Here is a 25,083-nt window from a genome sequence, read left to right as displayed (position 1 = left end):
AGAACCATGAGATCAGGTTTCTGTTGTGCAGGGTCATCCAGTACATGGCATCTTGTTAGAGCAGCTGCAGGACACTAACACAACATACCAGCCAAGCCTGTCACCCTCCTTTCACTGTCACGCCTACCCTCGGGACATCTCCCAGGAGACCGCTTTCTGCACTGCTCTTCTGTAGCACAAATAATAAAAACCCAGAGACAGATACTGGGGTTCAAGCTAAAGATCAGAAAAGCAAAACAGCCAAGCCACTAGAGAAGTCAACTCTACCAAGGCTGGGCGACTGCAGACAGAGCTAAGCCTCTGTCTCCTCCCATCTTACATTCCCTTTTAGTGCTGGGATTAAAGGTGTGAGCCGCCACCACCTAAATCTTTTCTGTATTGATCTTGTGTAGCCCAGGGTGCCTGGAACTCACAGAGATCCACCTGCCTCTATCTCCCAAATCCTGGGATTAAAGGTGTGTGACACCACTGCCTGGCCTCTAGTGGCTTAGTTTTACCCTCTTATCTTCAGGCAAGCTTTATTTATTAAAACAAATAAACTAAAACTATACTCTCCCTGTCTTTGGTGTGTCCTGGCTTGCAAGAGGTACAAGCAAATGGGTGAATGGACCTCCACCTCTGCGACTTCCATCAAAGTCAGAAGCTGGGGAGGTGGCTAAGAGGTTAAAGTGCCAGGCCAGGACTGGATCTGGACCTCCAGGACACAGGCAAATGTCTAGTGGGCATGGCAACCTGTCTATAAATCAGCCTCTAAAGGTGTAAGCGGGACCTCCAGAGCAAGCTAGCTAGCAAGACCAGCCACAGTAATGGAGACCCTGCCTCAATGAAAACAACACCTACCATACACACATGCCTACCCACGTGCAAACACGTGTCCAAGCTGGCGTACTGGCGCACACTTTTAATCCCTGCAATTAGAAGAAGAATCTCTGAGTTTGAAGTCAGCCAGGGGTCTACATAGTGAGTTCCAGGATATCCAGTGCTATGTAGAGAGACCCTGTCTCAAAAACAAACCAAAACACCCCACTAAAACCAAACAAACAAATAAACAAATAAAATACGTGCCTCCACATATATGCATAACACACATACATGAAAATGGAAAAAGAAAAGAAAAGTGACAGCAGTGTGTGTGGAGAGGGGTGATGGGAAACGGGGAAAGTAATGGTAGGTGAAAGCGGGAGATCCTGCTGCTCACAGCCACCCTGAATGCTGGGACGACCAGCCTCTGTGTCTCCATAGCCCTAGTCCTTGAAGCTCTAGATGTTTAAGGCCATGTGGGTCACCCTTGCGTTTTCCTGGGTAGCTGCTGTGCCTCTCAGGGCCAGTCTAATCTCTCTGTGAGCACAACGGGGGCTCGTTCTGGCATCTACTTGACCGTGTGTATATAAGACGACACCCGTAACACTTGAGGGCTGATGTCATCTGTGACTAAAGCACAAACTTAAGAGGGAGAAGAATTATGGGTGGGGATGGGAAATGGCAAGGAATACAAACCCAGACAAGCCTGGTCCTGGAGCAGTATTCTAAGGACAGTCTCATTTGCCGGTCTACAACCTAGCAAAATAAGATCATGCCACGCTGGCATAAAGCTCCCAGAGGCTTAGTCTTCCGCTCTGCCTATGTATCAGTAGACTCCAACACCTCCAGTCAACAAACACTGCAGCTACAAGGTCACTACCAGTGCTCTGTTTAGAAAATTACTGCTGTCTTCGCTTGTGCTTCCTCCTGATCCTCCACCGTCCCTGCTCGACTCTGAGGAAACAAGTCCTGATGTTATGCGCTGTCCTACAGAGGGCTCTCATGATCACATGGAACTGAGGCCTGAGGCCCTGCTGCATCCTGCCAATCGCATTGGAAGGAGCTCTGGTGTGGCTTTTCCCAGAAGAACCAGCCGGGGTGCAGTAACTCAAATCCAAATGAATTATTACCAAGGCCTGGGGGTGGTTAGCTGTGAGTTAGGGACAGGCTGTTACACCTTGGAGGACAAGCAGAACCTCTGCTTCTCCTGCATACTTAGGCGGTCCCAGAGGGCAGGGCCTACAGACATCACTTTAAGAGCCACACCCAGAAGCAAGGCAATCACTGGTCCGAGTTCAGGCGTGCAAGGCACTGAGTGAAAGGACAAGAGGAAGCTAGAGCCCTTACCCTCAGCTCACCCTGAGGATGCTAGTGATGGGGGAAACCTGGAAAAGTGGGACAGAATGACTCTGGGAACTCTGTCCCCAGGTTCTAGTTACTCCATCGAGGACACTGACACTGCTGCCCCCCGGTGGCCAGTACCAGCACTACAGCCCCAGGCAAGAAACCCAGAAAACAAAACACAACCTTTTGTTTGCATGTTGTCAAGGTAGCAGGTCTCCCAGGCCACAGCTGGGCAGAGGAACAGGACCTGTAGGTTCCAGGAGTTACCACAAAGACCTCAGAAGCCTCACTTCGTCCCCTCTTTCCCTATGATGGCTTTGGGGCTCTGGCACACTCAGGAGGCCTCCTCTTTGAATCTAGGCAATAACTTGACCCCAATTCCAAATAAGGACCACATACTCCAGTGAGGGCGGTCTTGTCCTTGGACCCTAGAGGAATGGTCTAGATTTTTGCCGCCTTCTGCATTACTCCAGCCTTTAAGTCATCCAAACCCTCGGGCTGCTTGTTGTCTGTTCAGGAAGTCCACGGGGGGGGGGCATTTTCCTAGAGCCTTTATGGGTAATGGGTCACTGAAGGAGAACCAAAGCCAACAGACACTCCACAAGCCCGTGGGATCCTGGGAGATTCACAAAAACCAAGCACCCCAATCTGCAAAGGAGGAAAGTGAGATCTTCTCTGCAGGCCCCTCCACACTAGGGGTCTTCGCCCTGCCCTCCAGACTGGTCTGAGGATGGCCTCTGTCAAACAGACCCTGGGAATCCTAGCATCATCGTCTGTCCATCAGCGCCTCCTGTACAATGGGCACCCCCAATGTTGCTAGGAGACTGGACGCCTCAGCCCTAAGACAGAGCTGCCTCCTGCCTCTTCCTTCTTCCATCTCAACCACCTCTTCACTGTCCCGCCCTCCTCTGAAACCTAGGAAGTCTGTAGGATCTTTTTAGAGTGAGCAGAGGTGTGCGCTCGTGCCTGGGTGGGCTCCATACGGAGGGGTGGCCAGTGTTCCCCAGGACTTCAGGAGACTCTCATTCCCAAAGGAAACCCCACGCTAGGGTTGAGCCCTGACCAAAGAGGCCGGAAGTCTTCCCTTCTCCTCTGGTCCCCGCCCACCTGGCGAGCTTCTTTCCAGACCTCAGTTTCCCGATTGTACTAAGACAGGTAGGACGCGGAACAGCGTAAGTGCACACTCTGCGTGGACGCGGCCCCGCTAGCTCTCAGGGTGTGTGCCGGTCTCGTCCACACCCACGGCTGTAGGGCCCCCAGCCGACTCACCTGGCAATCTACCATCATCCTCAGCCTCGGCAGCTCATCGCCAGCCCCAGGGCGCGGCCCAGGGCTCGCAGAGGCCGCTCGCCTCGGCCCGCGCGCAGCGCAGCGGGGCGTCCGGCTGCGGAGCTCATGGCGCGGCCTCCGGTCCCCGCCAGGCCCGGGGCTCTGCGGCCCTCGCCAATGCCGCTCCCATTGTCTGCGCCGCGCCTCTCCTCGCCACGGTCCCGGCCGTTGAGGCCTCGCTGCTCGGTTCCGCCGGAGCTCCCGGGACTCGGGACGGGTGGGCGGGGAGAGAGCGGCCCCGCCCCGGTCCCGCCCAACCCGCCCGCAGGTGCGAGGGGCGGGCCACGGCGCACGAGCTCGGGGACGCGCGAGCTCGGGGACGCGCTCGGCCTGTCTTCTCGCGGGGCGCACGGCACGCGAATGCACCAAGGCGCAGGGAGGTCGGTCTAGCGCGCGCGGTGCCGGTAGGCGCGCGCACGTGACCCCGCCTCACCGCGCGCACGCGCCGCGCGCCGTGTGCTCGGGAGGACTGGTCTCTCGCGTCCCTCGGCCCTGTGCCCTACGCAGTACTCCCCTCCTGGCAGGGTTTAGAATCACCGTCACGGGTGCTGAGGCTGGGTGGACATGAAGAGCCTGGACACTTTATCACCCAGGTACCCCCACACCACCTGCAGGACTCAACTCGGCGGGTAGCTGGTGTCAATAGACTCTGAGACTGGCCGGAAGATCAGGTCCTTCCCCGGACCTCCATCTCTCCTATCCCTTCCACGTCCAAGTTTTCCTTTGCTTGTGTAAGGATTAGGAGGGAGCCTAAAAGGAGCGCCTTGTATCTGGGGGTGAGCAGGTGTTGGGGTGTGGGGAGTCACTGCTACTAAGGAGCTGTTGGGCACGCAGAATTAAGCCTTGTTTTAGAAATCGGAGAGATGGTTCAGCTGGTAAGAATGCTTGCTGTTCTTCCAGAGAACCCGAGTACAGTTTTCAGCACCCAAGTAGAGGCTCTAACACTCTTCTGGCCTCCATAGGCACCAGCGTAGATTCACACAGACACATGGACTCATACGCATTAATAAAAATAAACCTTACTGGTTGTAGGCATGAACACCTTTTTTTTTTTTTTTGGTTTTTTGAGACAGGGTTTCTTTGGAGCCTGTCCTGGAACTAGCTCTTGTAGCCCAGGCTGGTCTCGAACTCACAGAGATCCGCCTGCCTCTGCCTCCCAAGTGCTGGGATTAAAGGCGTGCACCACCATCGCCCGGCAGGCATGAACACCTTAAATTCCAGCTCTGGGAAGGCAGAGGCAGGCCATCCTGAGTTCGAGGTCATCATTGTCTAAGTAGGGAGTTTCATGTCAGTCAGGGTTACAGAGTGAGACCCTGTCTCAAATTAGATAAATACTTTTTTTTTTTCGAGAAAGGTTTTTTTCTCTGTGTAGCTCTGGAACCTGTTCTGGCACTCGCTGTGTAGACCAGGCTGGCCTCGAAATCACAGAGATCTGCCTGCCTCTGCCTCCCAAGTGTTCGGATTAAATGCGTGCACCACCAATGCCTGGTGGATAAATAAAATATATAAACAAAAATCCTCATTTATAATGAGCAGTGGCACCAACATTAACAGTTAACCAGCCACATCCAGCTGTGTCTGGGAGACTTAGAAGCATCACTCACCGCTCCATCCTGTGTTGGACTGGCCCCAGCCGGGATATTCTCTGTGTCAGTCCCCCCATTTGGAGGACCCCCACTTCCCTGTCTTATTTTGAAGCACACTTACAGGGGCAATCACTAACCCACTTTTTTTCTTTTAAAATGTTTTACGATTTTTTTTATATGTATGATACATTTCCAGCTGTGCATGCATTGTTCAAGGAAGCCAGAAGAGGGTGTCTGGTTCCCTGGAACTGGAATTATAGGCAGTTGCGAGCTGCCTTGTGGGTGCTGGGAATCGAACCTGCGTTCTCCTTGAGACCCCAGGTGCACGTTCTGGCAAGAATCAGCTACAAACACGAGGTCCAGCTGGGGACTAGCCTTGCCTAACACACTGGCTGAGATCTCCTCCTTGCTTGTGGGACAGCTGACATTTTCAGTGTACGAGGATTCAACAGTGTGGGCCCAGCTCAGAACCTCACCGTCCCCACCCTTATAGCAGCCACCTCTGCTCAGAGTAACTGCCACGCCAGGGTTTCTGCAGGTTGAACTTTTTTCTTTTTCTTTCTTTTATTCTTATTTATTTATTTTTTGCTCTGGTGGAGCAGCCAGTACTCAGCCTGAGCTGTCACTCCAGCCCACTAACCATCTTTCAATGAAAGAAAGAGGCTTTCGGGAGTCACCCATGACCCTACCTGCCACAGGTTACAGTGAGGCTCAACCATGGTTTTGAACCAAGGTCAACAGGCCCCCAAGGCTGTGCTGTCTAGGAACCAAGGAGATGTGCTGGGACTCTGAGGAGCTAGGGTTTTAGGGTGCCCGGTAATTTCAGGCAACTAGTTGAGAGTTACTGCAGGCTAAAGGTCCAAAGCCTTGTCCAGGAACTCTCTTCAGAGCCAAGGTATCCTAAAGAGGATGACTGGAGGGGGGGGGGGATTGAGTGGACACTGTTAGCCCAGCATGGACCCCAGATACCTGCTTCATTGCTCTCCGGTGGCTCATGAAGCTATAAGCTGTTGAGCTGCCTCCAAAGTACAGTCTACTGCCTGGATGGCCCAGGGCTGGAGCAGCCAAAGTCGCAGTCCAAGAAGGGCAGGTGCCGAGAGGTCTCCTAGGCATCATCCCATTGATGGGGTTCTGAGAGGTGGGTGACCTGCCCAACCCTGCCCAGGTCCTAAAACAAATTCTTAAACAGGTTTTCTCATCTAGTCACTGAGACCGTGGAGTCAGGTACCAGGGGAAACTCAACTGCTGTCTAGGGGGCAGTGCTTGGGAGGGGTCTTAAAAGTACAGCAAATGGTGCTGCATATTGAGAATTTGTGGGAAAACAGAAAAGCACCCACTCAGGAAAGCAGCAGAAATTAAGGCAGGCTTCCCAGGAGATATGCCATGAAGAACAATTCCCAGGAAATTTCCCCTCTGTCCACTGGCAGAGCTGGCCTGGGAGCAGCATGGGCAGAGCTGTGTGGCCGGGTCCTATAAGCTCAGCCATGATAGTGGATGCTGCTGGCCACAAAGGGACAGTGTTTGAACCTGGGGCAGGGGCTCTGTGGCTGACCTTTGTCAGCATTTATCATTTTGTCTGTTTGGGGCAATAGTGAGGGGAGTTCACAGGACAGCCTCAGGGGTTATCCTTGGAGCTATTCACTTTTTCTTTTCTTTCGGGTTGTTGTTGTTGTTTCGAGACAGGGTTTCTCTGTAGCTTTGGAGCTTGTCCTGGAACTAGCTCTTGTAGACCAGGCTGGCCTCCAACTGATAGAGATCCTCCTGCCTCTGCCTCCCAAGTGCTGGGATTAAAGGCATGCTTCACCACCACCTGGCTTTTTGTTTTTGTTTTTTGAGACAGGGTTCAGGCTGGCTTTGAACTCACAGAGATCCACCTGCCTCTGTCTCATGTGCTGGGATTAAAGGTGTGTACTACCATGCCCAGGTAATATCCACCTTTTTAAAGATAGTTTTTTTTTACTGGCCTGCAGCTTGTCTATTAGGCTAGGCTGAATGGCCAGTGGTGTGTTCGACCACACCCGGCTTTTTTTAAATTTACTTTTTGGGGTATTTCATATTACGTCATTTTCTCCCTCCCTCTTCTTCCTCTAATTCCTCCCATGTCTGACCCACTGCTCAAAGCCATGGCTTATTCTTTCATTGTAATGGATTGTTATACACGCAGACACACACAGTTTATAAATACAGTCTGCTGGGCTCGTCTAATATTGTCATATGTGTTTAGAGCCAACCTCTCAGACTGGCTACCTTTTCAGGGAGTTTATCCCTGAAGAAGCCTGCTTTGCCCTCCCCCAGCTACCATCAACCGCCTCTAGTTCTCTTTCTAGGGGTGAAGCCTGTGAGAATTCCCCCATCCTGTTGGCATGTCAGGGTGGTGTTGTTTTTGAGGTCTCGTTTAGGCAACGATATTGTTGAGATTTTTCTGGGTGCTGCTTCCCTGTCAAACATAAAAGACACTGTCTCAAAGCAGACATCCACCCATAGGCTGTCCTGGTCTTCTGGCTCTTCCAGTCTTTCCACACCCTCTTTTGTGATGTTCCCTGAGCCTTCGGTGTAGAGGTTGTGTCTAAAGACATAGCAACTGGGGCAAAGTTGGCAAGTTCTTTGCATTTTGACCAGTTGTGATGCTCTTTATCCCCTGTAGAAAGAGGCAGCACTGGTGAGGGGTGAGGGCTGCACTTATCTTTGGGTATAAGGCGTGTTATACCTGTATGGGACCTGTATGGGACCGGATGTGTGTTTAGAGTTCAGCCAGGAGCCGGGCGATGGTGGCGCACGCCTTTAATCCCAGCACTCAGGAGGCAGAGGCAGGCGGATCTCTGTGAGTTCGAGACCAGCCTGGTCTACAGAGCTAGTTACAGGACAGGCTCCAAAGCCACAGAGAAACCCTGTCTCGAAAAACAAAACAAAAAAAAAATAGAGTTCAGCCAGAAATGCTATTGGTTTAATGACGTGGCCTCACCAGCCACAGGCAATGGGCCAGCTTTTTCTTTTCTTTTTTTAATATTTATTTATTTGTTATGTATACAGTATTCTGTCTGTATGCCTGAAGGCCAGAAGAGGGCGCCAGACCTCTTTACAGATGGTTGTGAGCCACCATGTGGTTGCTGGGAATTGAACTCAGGACCTTTGGAAGAGCAGGCAATGCTCTTAACCACTGAGCCATCTCTCCAGCCCCAGCTTTTTCTTAAACAAAGCAAAACATGGTGTACTAGATAGTTTTATGTCAATTTGACACAATCACCGGAAAGGAGGGAACCTCAATTAAGAAAATGCCTGTCTGCATGCTTGCTGGCCAGAAGAGGGCACCAGATCTCATTACAGATGGCTATGAGCCACCATGTGTTTGCTGGGAATTGAACTCAGGACCTCTGGAAGAGCAGTCAGTGCTCTTAACCCCTGAGCCATCTCTCCAGCCCCACAGTAACTCTTATAAAAGAAAAATGTTTAATTGGGGTTGGTTACATTTTCAGAGTTAGTCCATTATCATCATGTTGATGAACATGGTAGTGTGCAGGCAGACACGGTGCTGGAAAGGGAGTTGCTACATGTTGATATGCAGGAAACAGGAGGTAGACTGTATGTCACACTAAGCATGGCTTGAGCATATATGAGACCTCAAAGCCTACATCCTCCAACAAGGCCACACCTCCTAATAGTGCCTTTGGGGGCCATTTGATTTTAAACCACCATAGCCAAGTAAGCAGCATCCGTCCATGGCCCCTGCATCAGCTCCTGCCTCCCGGGTCCTGCCCTGCTTGAGTTCCTGTTCTGACTTCCTTCAATGATGAGGAGTAACATAGGAGTGTAAACCAAATAAACCCTTTCCTTCCCAACTTATCTGGCCATTGTGTTTCATCACAGCAGTAGTAACCCTGACTAAGATGAATGGATTGAGGGTATTGAACTCAGGTCCTTGTGCTTACTTGGCAAGAACTTTACTAACCTTGAACTATCACCAAGCTTCTCACCTTTCTTTTGTTGTTTTGAAACAAAGTTTCTCTGTGTAGCCCTCGTTAGACCAGGCTAGCCTTGAACTCACAGAGATCCACCTGCCTCTGCCTCCCAAATGTTGACATTAAAGGCACATACCACTACTGCTTGGCCTGCTCACCTTTCTTGAAGAGGATGCTGTGTGATTTTAAACCTTCTGGCCCACAGAACCTCAGTCTGTCCTGGAACTGTGTGCTTATCACTCCACAAACCTCAAATCTGATTCTTCTATAAAAAGGTCTAGGGCTCCTTGCTGGGATTGCCCCTGGACACCTTCAGAGACGGTGGGCCAGGCTCCTATCTGGATCATCTCCCACCCCAACCCTTTGCCTCTTCCAGAAAGCAACAAGGATGGTGGTTTGCTTCTAAAAGTTGGGTTCAGTCTCTTACCTAGTGTCTGGGACCATGCCGTGAATAGGAATTGCTTGAAGGTCTCAGTTGGCTGAAAGAGATCAGGTACCATCTCCTCCCCTGCTGGCTAATCCCGCCTCAGGCCTCAGTCATTCAGAGGCCTTCTCTAGCTTCCCTGTTCAAAACCCCCTGCTTCAAAGAGCAATTCCTTGAAGGTGGAGCCTGCCCTCTTCCCACAGCTCTGCTTCAGGACTACTCCAGGCCTGGCAGCCTCAGGCAGATGCTCACCTCCAAAGACAGAGGCAGGGTCTATTACAGCTTCACTGTCTAGAAGCCCTAGGGTTCTTCTGCTTGGCAGATCAATAACAAAGTATAGAAAAACAGGCTCAAGGGGGCTGGAGAGATGGCTCAGCGGCTTAGAGCACAGGCTGCTCTTCCAGAGGTCCTGAGTTTAATTCCCAGCAACCACATGATGGCTCACAACCATCCATAATGAAATATGGTACCCTCTGCTGGGCTGCAGGCAGATATGCAAGCTGAACATTGTATGCATAATAAATAATAAACTCAAAAGAAAGAAAGAAAGAAAGAAAGAAAGAAAGAAAGAAAGAAAGAAAGAAAGAAAAACAGGCTCAAGATGGCTTCCAGCTTTGCAGGGGATGGGTGGGTTACAGGGTGCCTCCATGACTTCGGAGTGTACCCCAACCCACCATGTTGCTTCCTACCATGGAGAGGATACTGCTGCCTAGGGAAGTGCGCATTAGGTAACCAAGCTCTCAATCAGTGTCTAATTGCATCTCTGTCTGGCCTCTATGGGCCTCTGAGGGCCCTCTGGGCCCAGGCTGTTAACACCCTCTCAACCTAGCCTATTCATCTCACCATCCTGAAGCCCCATACACACTGGTGGCCTCCCACAGGCATAGTGGTCATGGATACAGAGGAGACCACAAGCACACCTCCTATATGTGCAGGAACTGAAGGGACAATGAAGCTGATAAGCACCGCTGCTCTCTAGGTATGGCACATCTGTCCACAGGACCTCACCTCGCCCAGGCTCCCAGGACTGGGATGAACAAGGTCTGTGGAAGCAGCCAGCTTGGGCTCAGTCTCCCGGAATAACCATTAACCCACCCTCTCCCAACACGAACTGTTTGAAATTCAGTCCACTTGTGTCCCCCAGAACTATCCTGACTGGCAAAATAGTCCACTGTGCAGGTAAAACCCTGATCAGGACCTAGATCACACCATCTTTATTGGAAGCTACCACAGACAGACATCTAGTCCCTGAGAGTGAGGTACCTCACGGGATACAGGTGACCAGAAGGAACCTAAGCCTGCTCCGCTTCAGAGCTAGCTCTGGGACCCGGAGTGAAGAACACACGTGGCTGGGGGAACAGCATGGTCCTCGGGACGAGGATATCACAGTGCAGATTCAAGGCAGCAGGCCGGGGCTCGGGGGAGGAGCACTTCCCTTCAGTGTGCACGGCCCCTGTTTGATCCCCAAGACTACAGATTAAAACACAACTCAAAAGCAGCATGAGGGCAGAAGCATTCCACCAGGCACTTCGAACAGGGCTGGATGCCAGGGCCAGTCCTGGAAAGACACATCCATGCCTTGGGTAGCTGTGAGGCCTGCCAGGCCCTGTCTCCCTCTTGTCCAACCACTGGTATCGGAACAATGTATGACTGTGGGTGCACAGCCCCTCACAGTTTACACTTCCTCTCCAGTCACCTTCCTGGTTGAACTCCTCCAGTAGACTGAGGTGGGCAAGGCTGGGCTTTGGGTGGGTCTCAGCTCCACTGTCAGCTCCTCAGCCAGTTAGTATCCTTTTTCACCGTAGAGAATCGGATCAGCTTCAGGCTCGGGGGCTGGGGCTTCCAGTCATCCCAGAGGTACTCTGGAGACAGCACTGTGGATGGCTTGTGCCAGATAAAACGGCGGTTCAGGTGGCTCTCCTCCTGCCAGGCTGCCATTATGCCATTGGCTTTGTCCGCCAGGATGGCCATGTGACAGCCCCTGGTAAACTCATACACCCGGGCCACTCGTCCCCCAAAGACTGCCCCACCATAATAGAAGTCCCCCTCACTGTCTGCCACAAAGGCAGCGGAAACTTGCCTGCGTTCATAAGGGAACTGCTGGCGAGGTACAGCGAAATAGCCTGGGTGAATGGCAGCCACTAGATCCCCCAAAGTCTCGGGGCCCCATGGGTTACGGAAGACCATATCCACATCAAGACAGAAGAGGTAATCCACTTCTTTGTGAGCCCTCTCGGCAATGTGTTTGCTGATAGTCTCCATCCGGCGCATGGAGATCTCCTCCCACCGGGAGTGACCCTGGATGGGGACGATGCTGAGGAGGCGCCCAGGGCCCAGGAGGACTCTGGGAACGGCTGCAGGGTCGTTGGTGAAGAGGTAGTAGTGTACTTGGTACCCACGCATAAAGAACTCTTCAGCTGACTCCAGGAAGGGTCGAATGAAGTAGGTGTACCTAGGAATGACAGTTCTGTCAACTGGGGATGATAGTGATGCTGTCCGTCACTGTCCGGGTCCCCAGTACGTGCTGGAGTCTAGATTCTAGTTCTCCACCTCAAGGAGTCATTCAGGTCTTACCTTGGTGTCCTCATCTGTCAAACTCCCACAGTCCTTGTCAAAGCTGAATACCCCTCATCGAAAAGCCCTGCTTCAGAGTTTTAGATTAAGATTTGTAATTATTAAAGTCTCCACAAATCTTAAAATCTATACTGGGAGAGACTGCTGGCCCAAGTGTTTCTAATCAGGAATACTCAGTGGATGACACCCATTTGAGACAGATCCTTAACCATCTGTATGTGTGTGTGTGCTTATGCACCCATGTGTACCAGAGGTCGAACATCTTCCTCAGTTGCTTGCCACCTTATTTTTTTGAGACAGGGTCTTAATGAATCTGGACCTCAGCAATCTGGCAAGGCTGGCCAGGCAGCAAGCCTCAGTGATGTTCCTATCTGTTTCCCCGGGGCTGGGACTATAGGCATGCGCTGTGGGGTCTGGCTTTCTTATGTAGGTTTTGGGAATAGAATGTAGGCAGTGTTTGCATGAACAGCCCTTTACCAACTGAGCTGTCCTCCCCAGTGTCTTCTGTAAAATTTTAAAAAATTAATTTGTTTTGTGCATGCATGCACGCATGCCATGGTGTGCCTCTGGAGGTCAGAGAACAACTTTCAGGAATCAGTTCTCTCCTTCCGCCATGAATGGGTTCTGGGGATCAAACCTAGGTCATCGGGCTTAGAGACAAGGGCATTTACTAAACCCAAACTGCTCTGTTAGGTATTCCCGTTATCTTTGATCTTAGCATTAACAATCTGCTCAGAAACATGACCATTTTACATGCACAAATACTGAGCACCAGGAGGATGACAGTCACTGAGAAGCAAATGGGACAGAATCCAGGGAAGGTGGGGGACATATAGCACAATGGATGACATGGCTCCATCTTTAGGGGTCACCTGACCTCTGAGGTCCACTTGTCATCTGGCCAGTACTTTAAGTCCTAGGGCGGGTAGACTTAAAGGGAAGGCAAGGTAGGGACCAGGAGAGACAGAGAGGACAAAGTCTCCTTCCCATACTCCACTATTCCTCACCCAGGCTTCTCACGCCTCCCTCTCCATGGCAGGTGAGGCCCTACATCAGAAAGCTCCCCCACGCCGGGCAGTGGTGGTGCACACCTTTAATCCCAGCACTTGGGAGTCAGAGGCAGGTGGATCTCTGTGAGTTCGAGGCCAGCCTGGTCTACAGAGTGAGTTCCAGGACAGGCTCCAAAGCTACAGAGAAACCCTGTCTTGAAAAAAAAAAGAAAGAAAGAAAGCTCCTCCATATCACTGCCTAGCACTCGGCCACACTGACCTCTCTAGACCACAAACCCCAGTGGCTCAAGGAGACCCAGCCCCACCCCTGCCTAGCCCACTACTCACTTCCCCACGGCGAACACGGTGACTCCGATGGTCAGGTTCAATGGCTGGTACATATTCTGCAGAAGCTCTGGGTTGAAGGTTCCCTCGGAGATGATGGGTGCCAACCAGGGGGTAAGCGTCAGTAGCTCTGTGGGTCTGGCATGGGGGAGGCTCAGGCCACCGAAGCCTCCCTGTTCAGAAGCCTGGGTTGCTCTTGGCCCAGTTACTGGGCCTCAGTTTCCCCATGCGAAAGTGGGATAATAACAGTTACCTCCTGCTAGGGCTGGGAAGTCTAGGAGTTGGCACAGACAGTGTGTCTAAAGCAGTGGTTCTCAACCGTGAATTGTGACCCCTTTGGGGTTGGGGGCTTCATATCGGATATTTATATTACAATCCTTAACAGTAGCAAAATTACAATTATGAAGTAGCAACAAGATAATTTTACAGTTGGAGATCACCACAACATAAGGAACTGTAGTAAAGGGTCTCAGCGATAGGAAGGTTGAGAACCATTATTCTAGAGCACTCCCACCGCAGACCAGGGGGTACCTATAAGGTGACAGAATAAGCCACTGGGGACAAGCCAGTATCCAAGCATATGCCACAGTACCCCTGTCTACTGCTCCAACCTCCTATAAAGTAGGTAATATTGTGATCTCCACAAAAGGTAAAGCTCAGAGCAGACAGCCAACTGCCTAGGGTCACACAGTCATTGCGTGGCAGGTGGAGCTCAGCTCCCTGACTCTCTGGCGCCCAGGTCCCCTTTACTATCGGTACCGCCACCATCCTCTGGCCTCATTGGCTCTCTCTGGCTCCCCTCCCTGCCGCTACCAGGCCATTCCCTGACACCTACCTGTGTTCTAGCAGCTTAGGCTGAGGGTACTGGAACCTGTAACCAGGAAGGGTCAGTGTGAGGAAGGGAAGGCAGTCCCCCCTCCTGGGGCCAGAATCTAGGAAGAAACGGTAGACTTACTGTGTCACGGGCTGGAACAACTTCTCCTGCCTGAACTGCAGCTTCATGTTGCTGGTGACAAAGACAGAGAGTGGCATTTGTTCAGGACATTTTAATACACGCTTAAACATGAAGGTTAAGAGAAAGAGAGGCACTTGGGGAGAAGGAAAACACCTGAGATGATGCATGTGGGCTTGAGGGAGGGTTCCCTTACCTTTTCCTTGAGACAAGGTCTCTTGCTGGCTTGGAAACTGCCTAATAGGTTAGGCTGGCTAGCAGCTGCCCTAGCTATCTACCTGGCTCCACCTCGTCGGCGTGGGGACTGTAAGGGAGTCCACACCATCATATCCACTGTTTTCAAAGGCTCTGGAGACTGAACTTGCAAGGAAAGTGCTTTACTGACTGAGCCTCTCACGGGTCCTACGTCAATCATTCACAAGTGCACAGCTCATTGGCAACGTTGCACAATCATCACTATTACCTGTGCCAAGAAGCCAAGAACTAGCTTACTCTTTCTCTTTCTTTCTTTCTTTCTTTCTTTCTTTCTTTCTTTCTTTCTTTCTTTCTTCCTTCCTTCCTTCCTTCCTTCCTTCCTTCCTTCCTTCCTTCCTCCCTTCCTTCCTTTTTTTTTCAAGACAGGTTTCTCTGTAGTTTTAGAACCTGTCCTGGAACTCACTCTGTAGACTAGGCTGGCCTTGGACTCACAAAGATCCTCCTACCTCTGCCTCCCGAGTACTGGGATTAAAGGCATGTGCCACCACTGCCCGGCAAGGATGTTTTCTTTGTCAGTCTAAAATCAGGTCCAGCAAACAGTGGCTACCCGTGGGCCTGCCCTGTTCCTGCCTCTAAGAATCTGGTGAGACCAATTATTCGATACAGATTTATGGATGTAGGCATTTACTTAAAGCACTGCTTGTACTGCCTGTTTGCCCAGCGTGACCTCACTCGCTACCTGGATAGCTACCTGAATGAAACAGGATGACCTGGAGAAATAACCAGAACAATGAGTCATTGCCCTTAACCACCTGCTGATTGCCACATATGCTTCTGCAAAATCTCGCTTGCTTGCCCGCCCTGCCGTACAGTTTTAGAGTATAAAACCGGCTCTTGGACGGAAACCTTTCAGGAGTGGTGCTGGCTTTGGTCCCCTGGAGGCATATCTTCTCCTTTCCACTCTCGCTCGTGTCAGAGTGCTTAGTCCAGAAAGATTCTCGCAACACTCTTAAAGGAACTTGCATAGTACCTGTCCCTTCATGATCTGCCTCTACTCTTTAATTGCCACTCTCTAAACCCCGTTTACTGTGTCCCTGTTCAGAAAATACTGGGGTTCCGAGGAGGCGATCAGAATCAGGAAAAGGATGCCACACCAGGACCCAGCATTCTGTGCAGCCTGACAGTGATTTCATTTTCTCCACAAGTCCAGACATGCTCTAGCTCCACTGGGGAATGACACACAAGAATACAGAAGCAGAAACTGGGAGTGTAGCTCAGAGGAAGATAGCCTGTCTTCCACACAGGAGGCCAAGGGGTTGGCCTTGAGCCTTGCACACACTCATCAAAAAAGAACTTCATATTTTTAAGCATCTAAAGGCAATAAAAATGAAAGGAAAGACGAGCCTGGCAAGGAAGCACAGGCCTGTGATCTCAGCAGTCAGGAGTGAAGGCAAGAAAATGAGGAGCTCAAAGTCATCCTCAGGCGTACAGAGTTCAGGGCCAATGTGCTTAGGTTTTTAGTTAACTTGACACAACCTGGGTCATCTTGGAACAGGGAACTTCAGTTGAGAGAATGCCTCGATCAGATTGGTCTGTAGGTAAGTCTATGGGGGCTTTTTCCTAATTAATGACTGATTTATCACTGGGCAGATGGTTGTGGATGGTCTAAGAAAACAGGCTGAGCAGTGGTGGTGCATGCCTTTAAATCCAGCACTCAGGAGGCAGAGTCAGGTGGATCTCTAAATTGAAGGTCAGCCTGGTCTACAGAGCGAGTTCCAGGACAGCCAGGGCTACACAGAGAAACCCTGTCTCAAAAACAACAACAACAAAAAGAACGAAAAGAAATAGACATTAAGAAAGAAAGAAAGAAAGAAAGAAAGAAAGAAAGAAAGAAAGAAAAAGCAAGCAGGCTGAGCAAGCCCTGCAGAACAAGCCAGTAAACAGGTTCCTCCATGGCCTCTTTATCAATTTCTAACTCCAAGTTCCTGCCTTTCCTTTCCTGATGGACTATGATGGGGACATGTAAGCCAACAAACCCTTTCCTCTCCAAGCTGATTTTGGTCATGATGTTTTGTTTTTCATTTTTTTTTTTTTAAAGACAGGATTTCTCTATGTGACAGCTCTGACTGTCCTGGAACTTGCTTTGTAGACCAGACTGGCCTCGAACTCACAGAGATCTATCTGCCTCTACCTCCCGAGTGCTGGGATTAAAGGTATGTGCCACCACCACGGTTGGTCATGATGTCTCATTACAGGAATAAATAGAAACCTAAGTAGAACACTGTGGTGGTTTGAATAAGAATGGTCCCTCTTGGGGTCATGTAAGTGTGGCCTTGTTGGAGGAAGTATGTCAGTGGGGGTGGGCTTGGGGTTCCAAAATCCCACACCAGGCCCAGTCTCTCTTTCTGCAGATCAGTATGTAGATGTCTACTTGCGTTCTGCCAAGCTCCCCACCATGATGATAATGGACTAACTTACGAAATTGTAAACAAGCCCCCCATTTCATACTTTCTTTCAAGGTTGCCTTGGTTATGGTGTCTCTTCCTAGCAACAAAACAGTGACTAAGCCAGACACTCTAGCTACATAAGACCCTGTAGAGGAACTGGAGAGAGGGCTATTCTTAGGAGGACCTGGGTTCAGGTCCCAGTATATACAACAGATACACGGTGGTTCACAACCACCTGCAACTCCAGCCTTAGGGGATCTGACACTCTTTTCTGGCCTCTGAGGGCACCAAGTACATGGTGCATAAATATACATGTAGGCAGAGCACCCATACACATTAAAAATAATAATAGCTGGGCAGTGGTGACACATTCCTTTAATCCCAGCACTCAGGAGGCAGAGGCAGGTGGGTCTCTGTGAGTTTGAGGCCAGGATGGTCTACAGAGTGGGTTCCAAGACAGCTAGGACTACACAGAGAAACCCTATCTCAAAAACCAAACCAGACCAAAAATAAATAATAAATATAATTTTAATAATAAAAGCCAGGTTTGGTAATACATTCCTTTAACCCAAGCACTCAGGAGGCCAGATCTCTGTAAATTTAAGGTTAGCATTGTTGACTTAGAGAGTTCGAGGACAGGTAGGGATTAAGACAAAGAGACCAAAAAAATATACACAGAGGTACATTCTGCCTCTCACCCTGTGCTGCCCTGGGACCTTGCCAGTAAGATAGTCACCAACAAATTCAGCACATGTAGCTCCTTGACTCTGGGCCAGAACTGTGGCATCCTGTTATAAACATCTGAATAAGGACTAAAATACTACTACTATATTTTGTTTTTCATAAAATGTGTTATGCCAGGTGGTGGCGCACATCTTTAATCCCAGCACTCAGGAGGCAGAGGCAGGTGGATCTTTGAGTTCAAGGCCAGCCTGGTCTTCTTTAGCTGCTATAAAACACAAAAGTTCACGAGGTCCATCTTTTCACTTTTAGCTGTCAAATATGTTCACCGTGTATGGAAGGCTTTAGCCAATGGTACTAGGTTTCCTGCATCCACACAAATGAAGCAAGAGGTTCCTTCCTAACAGGGCTGTTTACTGACCACCTTCTATGCACTAGGACACTAGGCTACTCATACGCAGCATCCAGGAGAGGCATCTCTACCATCCCATCTAACAGGCACAGCAGGTAAGAAGCAAGACCCACAGCTGTGCAAGCACTGAGGGCAGAAGGAGGCTTGAAGGCTGAAATCTCAGACAATGTCATCCTAAAAGCTTTCCTGTTTCTCCAAATACACTCAGCTCACACTGCCCCCAAATCCTCTAGCCCCATACTTACGAGTCTCGGCAGGGGAGGTAAAAAGGCACATAGGAGACCAGCAGCCAGTCCCTGGCAAATCCCCTAGAAAGAAAAAGTACCCGTCAATGATGCTCTGCCTCAGGGGCTGACTTGGTGCACTTTATCAGGAGCAAAGGCCTCCAGTGGTGCGGTTGGGAGGAAGCCCTGTCACTCTGTGTTGGCAGCAGAGGACACCTGCATCCGGCACAGGGCCTAGTGTGTAGCTGTTTGTCCTTATGGCTATTCACTCATGGCTCATGTCCTTGACACCAGGTCCCACGCACAAATAGGAGACATGCAGTGCCAATAGCACCCCACAAGACCAACAAGGGTGACTTTAGGAGCACGAACAGGGTTCCTTATCAACATCATTTGAAGGACAGTCTAGGCAGAAAACGTGGCAAGTTAAAGGAAGGCTAGGAAGTCAAATCAAGGCAAAACACAGAAGCCAATACTAGGTAGTCTGACTGGGGCTGGAGGATTCTGACTCTCGAAAGGTTGATAGGACCTGGAAAACTGTATGAGTATTCAAGGTTTAGGGGTGACATGCAGAGGGAGGGAGTAGACTCCAAACCGGAACTCACCACAGGAGCCAGAGACTTGTGCTAGCAAGCAGGCAGAATGCCAGGCCCAGGGCCAGTCTTTGGCGGGCCATCACTGGGTGCTGTACAGAAGCCAGGCACCTTTAGCGACCCCAAGGACTTTGGACAATCAGGCACTTCCCTCCCAGGTCTGTCAGGCTCGAAACCTGCCGATCTTGAGCTCTCAACTCCTGTAAAGAAAGGTTCCAATTAGATTCCTCCATCAGCTGACCTCGGGCTCACTAAGGAACCATGTCTCAGTACTCAGGGGCAGCTAGGATGTCTCCTCCAGGCAGTGAGTGGTCTGTCTGTCCGTAGGCTGACTCATCATCAGCAAAAGTAAGGACCACCAAGGATCAGATTGGGACTGCATCCCCAGTGACTTTAGTTCTTGGAATTTTTCCTAAAACAATTCCCAGCCACTGGGCAGTGGTGGCGCACGCCTTTAATCCCAAAACTCTGGAGGCAGAGGCAGGCGGATCTCTGTGAGTTCCAGGCCAGCCCGGTCTACAGTGCGTGCGAGTTCCAGGACAGGCTCCAAAGACAGAGAAACCCTGTCTCTGTTTACAAACAAAACAATTCCTGGTCACCTGGGAGAGGCGAGGCCTGGATTCTGTAGGAGACAGCAAAAAGCACTTCTGCATTCCATTAATAGATCTGGTGCCTGGTGTTTCTCCACCGCCAAAGGGTTAGCGGACTGTGGTGGACCGGAAATTGGAGAAAGTTCCCAGGTCTCGGGTCCTAGGGGGCTAGGGTTCCGCGCGCTCTGTTTTTCCTACAAACCCGTTCCCTCTCTTGCCCTCTGTGACATTAGTTTCCCTACCAAGCTCTCCACTTCCCGCCACATTAGCCTCAGGCTCAAACTGGACAGAACTGCTTCGCAGACCTAAGTCCTGGAGCAAACCCTGCCGGTCCAAGGCGGATTCAATTCCAGGAGGCTGAGCCTGAGCTGCGCACCTGCACTTTGGCCCACTTGGACTGGCTCCCGGATCTCCTCCTCGGCCGCTGCGGTGGGTGCGGTGAGGACCGGGTGGGGCAGAGTAGAGCTCCCTGGAGGTACAGAATCACTCCCTCTGGGCTGACCGGCGTTAGGACGGAGAAAGGAATACGTCCCAACCCGGAAAACAGAAACTGTGCGGCTCCCCAGACTCACCGCTGTCCTACAAGGGGTGGAGCCGGGCAAAGCTGGTCTCTCGGGCGGAGCAAAGCCGAGACCCACCCACTCACGCCCCCCACCCTCCTTCGGCCTGGTGAGCCACACTCGAGCCCCGCCCACAGGCCTCAGCCCTACACTTCCTGTTAGAGGAATGCTTAAAACACTCAGTGTCTTCTCTAGCCTTCTAAATCCCGTCCTGCTCATAGGCAGGGATCGCAGGTCCTGGTACACAGGGCGGCGTGTACGCAGAGATGTGAGAAACGATTTTAGAGAGAAACTTCCTTCCAGGTAGTCAAGGAAAAGGAGAACCAGGAGCACTGAACCTGACCGCGGCTCTCAGACTCTCCTAGAGGCTCTGTCTTGTCCTCAGTCCAGTCGTGTGGCCATGCTTCTTCGACCTAGCGGTTCCAGGAAAGGCCGCCCTTGTCCTCCGCAGGATCCCAGGAGGGACCCACTAACAAGTCTGAACAAGTATCGGCCAAACACGATGGATGCAGAGGACTCTGCTAGGAGAGAGGACAGAAAGGGAGAAACAATGCGCAGGAAGAACAGATTCAAACGAGATTATGGATTTGCTCAGGATCGTAAAGCAGCTTGTAGCGCTGGCTCTGTGCTGCAACCCTCCAGCTCAGAGCACTTAGTGAGCAGCGAGGTGACAGTCCAATAGTTCAATGGGTAAGGTTAGGAGTGGTGGTCGTGTGAGTTTGACCCAGGAGGGAGACCCTACGGGGCTCTCCAAAACGGTCAGGCAGGGTGATATTTAGGAGTTGATATGCGGAAGTTAAGGTCTGAAACAAGAGATGGAGTGGCTATGAGGACAGAGGTAGGGTCAGTGCCGTCCAAGAGGGGAGATGCTAGGGAGGAAAGAACCTTTGAATGTTGGGCCACTTCTCCTACCGTGTCTATAATTAGGGGTTGAGAGAGTAGGGTGCGTACCCTCTGTATTTTGATCTCGCCTGATGGGCAGCCGTGATAAATCCTATAGTAAAGTGCACTAGTGACCCCTGCCTCCCATCTGGGGTGCCAGGAGTCCTTAATTAGGAAATAAGAGATACCCCATTTTGTATAAAAGATAGAAGGCCTACCTGAATATGCAGCTTGTTTCCTACAGGATCAGTAAGGGCAGCCTCCATAAGTCTCTGGCCAATGCAGACAGTAATTTCTTGTTCGAGCATAGAGAAAGCAAGCACAGGGGGCAGGTGCTTTAGAAGTCCATTAAAGCATTACAGGGACAAGTATCTCCTTCTGGCAACCTGCTGGTGAGCAGCCTTCAGACCCACCACAGCGGTGGTCTGGCTGAACCACTGAGTGATATAGGCTTCCTGAACCTTTGAAATCATAATATAACAATGGCATAGAGGGGGGACAATCTGAAACATTTGTTCATTGTCTTAAATCACTTTCTTAGACCTTCAGAACATTCTTAAACTTTCTACACTCTCTTAGACTGTCATTGTAAGTGGGCTGTGTTTTCCCCGAAAACCTCTCCTGGATCTCTAGAGGTCCTTCAGTCCTGCCACATGGTACTGAGTCTCCTTTGCTCTCCCTGACCTTTCGTGACCTTTTAAAACCAATACCACCCAGGTGACCCTTATGTTGCAAAGTTCGTTACAAACTTACTAGCATAAAGTACATTCTTGTATATGAGTACATGAAGGTGCAGCTTTAATACTTTTATTAAACAAGCATCATTTTAAATCCTATTTTTCATAAACCCTGTTTTTATGACTTTTTCTCAGGACAGGAATTATCGCAAAAATAGAGAAAAGAGGCATGGGGTAAGTAAGTCCAGGTGAAGAAGAGATGAATAGGGAGTTATAGGGAACTGGATCAGCCTTTTTAAAAAAAACTTATTTATTTTTATTTCATATGCCGGCATGTTTTTCTGTGTGAGGGTTTCAGACTCTGGAACTAGAGTTACAGACAGTTGTTAGCTACCATGTGGGTGCTGGGAATTGAACTCAAGTCCCCTGGAAGAACAGTCGCTGCTCATAACTGCTGAGCCATCTCTCCAGCACTCCCCCGGCCCCATCAACCTTTGACAGCCTGCTCTATGGCAGTTGGCAGTTTCTCATCCCTGTTAGGACAGGCTGTTGGTTAGAGGGGTGATAAACATCCATGTATAGGAGCTACCCATAGACAGGTGTAGATAGGAAGAAACAGAAGAGGAGAGAGCAAGTTTGTTTGTGTGGTGGCAGAAGTTGCCACCATTGACAGTTGAGCCAATTGTCAATTCCAATTTGGCCATTGAACTGTACTGAAGCCAAGCTGCTTATAGTAACAGTAAGGCTTTAATAAAATCCGAGTCCGTGGAGGAAGAGAGGAAGGGTTGCAGAATGAACTCCGCCAAAGGGAGTTTTATAAGCTCCAAGTGGAAACTAAAAGAAAGAAGCCCAGGAGGGCATGGAGAAGCTGAGAGATGGGAGGGGCATGGTTGTGGAGGCCAGGAAGGGCTTAGGGAAGCTGCAGGACTTAGCAAGCAGCTCCTAGTGGGAGGGGGCAAGGAAGCAGGGAGGGTTCCAATAGACGAAGAACAAGTGTCTTAGTAACTGGAGAGTTACCTATGTGGTAGGGCCCCAGAGGGTGTAGCAGGCTCCAGGAGTCAGAGAGACCATCTGCCTCATGACGGGGACACTCAAGATGCTCAGTGCATGGGGCTGGAGAGATGGATGGCTCAGTAGTTAAGAGTACTGACTGCTCTTCCAGAGGATCCTGGTTCAATTCCCAGCACCTACATGGCAGCTCACAACTGTCTGAAGATCCAGTTGCAGGGGATCTGACACCTTCACACCAATGCACATAAAATAAAGTTAAATAAACCATAAAAAATATTTTTTAAAAAGAAGATGCTCAGTGCATTCAATGCAGCATCAGGGAAAGTCATGTGGGCCGTAAACCCAAACCATCTGTCTAATGGCACCTTGGTACCCCAGTTGTGGTGCTGCCAGACCTGGATGGGGATGGTGTCAGAGATCTGGTGGTGCTGGCCACTGGAGAACTGCAGCCAGATCTGTGTTTTCTGCTGGTATCTGACTGGACAGGGAGTCCTGTGGATTGACCTGTGAAGTACAACATCATGGGAGTGGGGTGTCTGATTGGTCCCCAGGTTTACATCACCACCACTGGGACTGTCTACATCATATTTGGCTTTGGAAACATACAAGCTGTTGCCCTGTGGGACATTTTTGTTCAGGCCCAAAATCGAGACAGTGCACCACCCTCTCTGCAGATAGAAGAGCCGGAATGGGAGAAGCACAGATCTGTCAGTCTTTCGGAGCTCCTCGATAATTACAGTGATGGAGTCGAGCTTCTCCAGTTGGTAAAGGCACCAGATTCCAACTGCAGCAGCCTCTCGATTGCAACCAGACAAGGCCTGGTCCTGCTCTGGGAACAAAATCTTATGCCGCTCTGGAAATTGAGCCTTCATGGCCTGTGCAGGTTTGCAGAGTACCTTCATATGGCTGCTGTTCCGAGCAGCTTTCCCACTCTAAAGATTATCTAGAACATTTGCTTGTTTCGAGTGGCTGGTGCAAGGGAAGGGAGGGAGGTGCCTGTTTCTTTTTTAATTAATTAGTTAATTAATTATATAGGTATACAGTGTTCTGCCTGCATGTGTGCCTGCATGACGCAACAGGGCACCAGATCTCATTGGTTCTGATCTCATTCAATTCCCATGTGGTTGCTGGGAGTTGAACTCAGGACCTCTAGAAGAGTAGCCAGTGCTTTTAACCTCTGAGCTGTAGCTCCAACCCTCTGTTTCTTTTCTGTATATCGCTTTTTATTGCGTCCTTGTCTGTTTGCAGCCAGCCCACTCCTGGGTCTTTCACTGATGACCAGACAGCATGGAGTTGGGATGAAAAAGATGATGGTGGTGGATGGTGGCTCTGGCTCCATCATCTGGAGTCACAGTATCCCGTGTCACATGAAGGAAACACCAACCACTTCTGCAGTTACTTCAGACCAGAAGTCTGTCTTCCTCTTCTGGGCAGAAGCACTGGCTGCTGCATCTCTCAGTTCTGATGACACCCCAGGAGCTGAGCCCCTGGCCTTTACCACCTTTACCTCCTGCACCCAGCCTTCCCGTCTGTCCTCCTGCACCTGACCAACACCACTGGCACAGTGACAACTTCGGAGGTTCAAATCAATGACATCTGGAAAGATGCCTTTTATGTCACCAGGACAACAGGGATGAGCCCTGACGGCCACCCCACCTCTCTGGTGATCAGCAAGCTTAGCCTGCGTTGGGCACTTATGGAAGGCCAAATGGGCCAGTTGAAGGAGACCACCCCTAAAATTGGCCGTGGGGAGCTGCACAGACTCTTTTCCAGGATCAAGTTTGTTGATTCTCCCTCCTGGTAGTGCAGTAGAATCCAGGTTCAGAAGACCCTTACATGGCGGCTCCTGTCTCTCCTGTGTCAGTTCTCTGAGAGATGATGACTTCAGGGCCATGCAGCACTTGGGGACCGCTGCAGCACTTCGGCAGCCTGTTGGAGCTGTGTGCTGCAGCATGATCTGCTTAGCTGGGGCATCTCACGACCTTCCCTCCCATCCTGCACTAACCCCTCCTCCTGGGAACTCTGTGTCGATAGTTTGGAAATATGAATCTTACAGTGCTTTTATTTTTTGTACCTCTAATTTATAAACCCTTGCTGGGAAAACCAGTGGCGTAAAAGCAGAATATATGTTATTTTGTATTAGGCCATGGGTATGTGCGTGTGTGTGTATCTATGTGTCCAGTGTTGTAACAAAATGATTTTTGAGATATGCCCCAAGCTTCAGGGATTCTATTTCTTGTCCTCTTAATTCATCTGATTTGGTCGTCTTCATCTGTCTGGACGGCCTACCTCTGAGCTCCTGAGGCTCACCCATGGCTCACCACTGTTTTCTATCTGTCTGTCCTGTGGTTCCTTCTCAACTCTAGACGGCAATGAGAAACACTGGAGGTTAGGATGGGGCTAGTTATCCAGTATGTCCTCTTTCTGTCTCTAGACTCTCCACCTCTGTTAAGTGGTCGTGAGAACCGACCTGTTTCTATCACAGAAGGAGCAAGGGGCAGAGTTTCTGTG

General features: G+C 50.4%; 2 protein-coding genes and 1 pseudogene across 5 annotated transcripts in view; 1 reads left to right on the top strand and 2 right to left on the bottom strand.

Moving 5' to 3' along the window:
- The window catches only part of Ralgds (ral guanine nucleotide dissociation stimulator), a 42,357-nt gene extending 38,808 nt beyond the window's left edge, over nt 1-3,549 (bottom strand). The window contains exon 1 of one of the 2 annotated variants that reach the window (XM_075985584.1): nt 3,415-3,549. In XM_075985584.1, the coding sequence (XP_075841699.1) occupies nt 3,415-3,432 (18 nt within the window). In that variant the 5' untranslated portion in view covers nt 3,433-3,549. The remainder of the gene's footprint in view (nt 1-3,414) is intronic. The other variant, XM_075985583.1, reaches the window with a different exon arrangement.
- A 7,095-nt stretch (nt 3,550-10,644) lies between these two features.
- On the bottom strand, nt 10,645-20,070 carry Gbgt1 (globoside alpha-1,3-N-acetylgalactosaminyltransferase 1 (FORS blood group)). Of its 3 annotated transcripts, none has more exons than XM_075985579.1 (7): nt 20,015-20,070; nt 18,865-19,052; nt 18,281-18,343; nt 14,304-14,354; nt 14,184-14,219; nt 13,352-13,486; nt 10,645-11,892 (listed from the first exon to the last, which is right to left on the bottom strand). In XM_075985579.1, exons 2-7 carry the CDS (start codon nt 18,933-18,935, stop codon nt 11,208-11,210), a joined length of 1,041 nt encoding a protein of 346 aa, XP_075841694.1. In that variant the 5' UTR covers nt 18,936-19,052; nt 20,015-20,070; the 3' UTR covers nt 10,645-11,207. The 3 variants fall into 3 exon arrangements, with proteins under 3 accessions (XP_075841694.1, XP_075841692.1, XP_075841693.1); XM_075985577.1 differs by having other exon boundaries at nt 19,819-20,025; XM_075985578.1 differs by lacking the exon at nt 20,015-20,070 and adding an exon at nt 19,685-19,794.
- LOC142856989 (protein FAM234B-like) lies at nt 19,114-24,485 on the top strand (annotated as a pseudogene).
- The last annotated feature ends 598 nt before the right edge of the window (nt 24,486-25,083 follow it).

This window comes from Microtus pennsylvanicus, chromosome 9 (assembly GCF_037038515.1).
Source record: "Microtus pennsylvanicus isolate mMicPen1 chromosome 9, mMicPen1.hap1, whole genome shotgun sequence".
Taxonomy (NCBI): domain Eukaryota; kingdom Metazoa; phylum Chordata; class Mammalia; order Rodentia; family Cricetidae; genus Microtus; species Microtus pennsylvanicus.
This window is presented reverse-complemented; position numbering and strand designations above follow the sequence as displayed.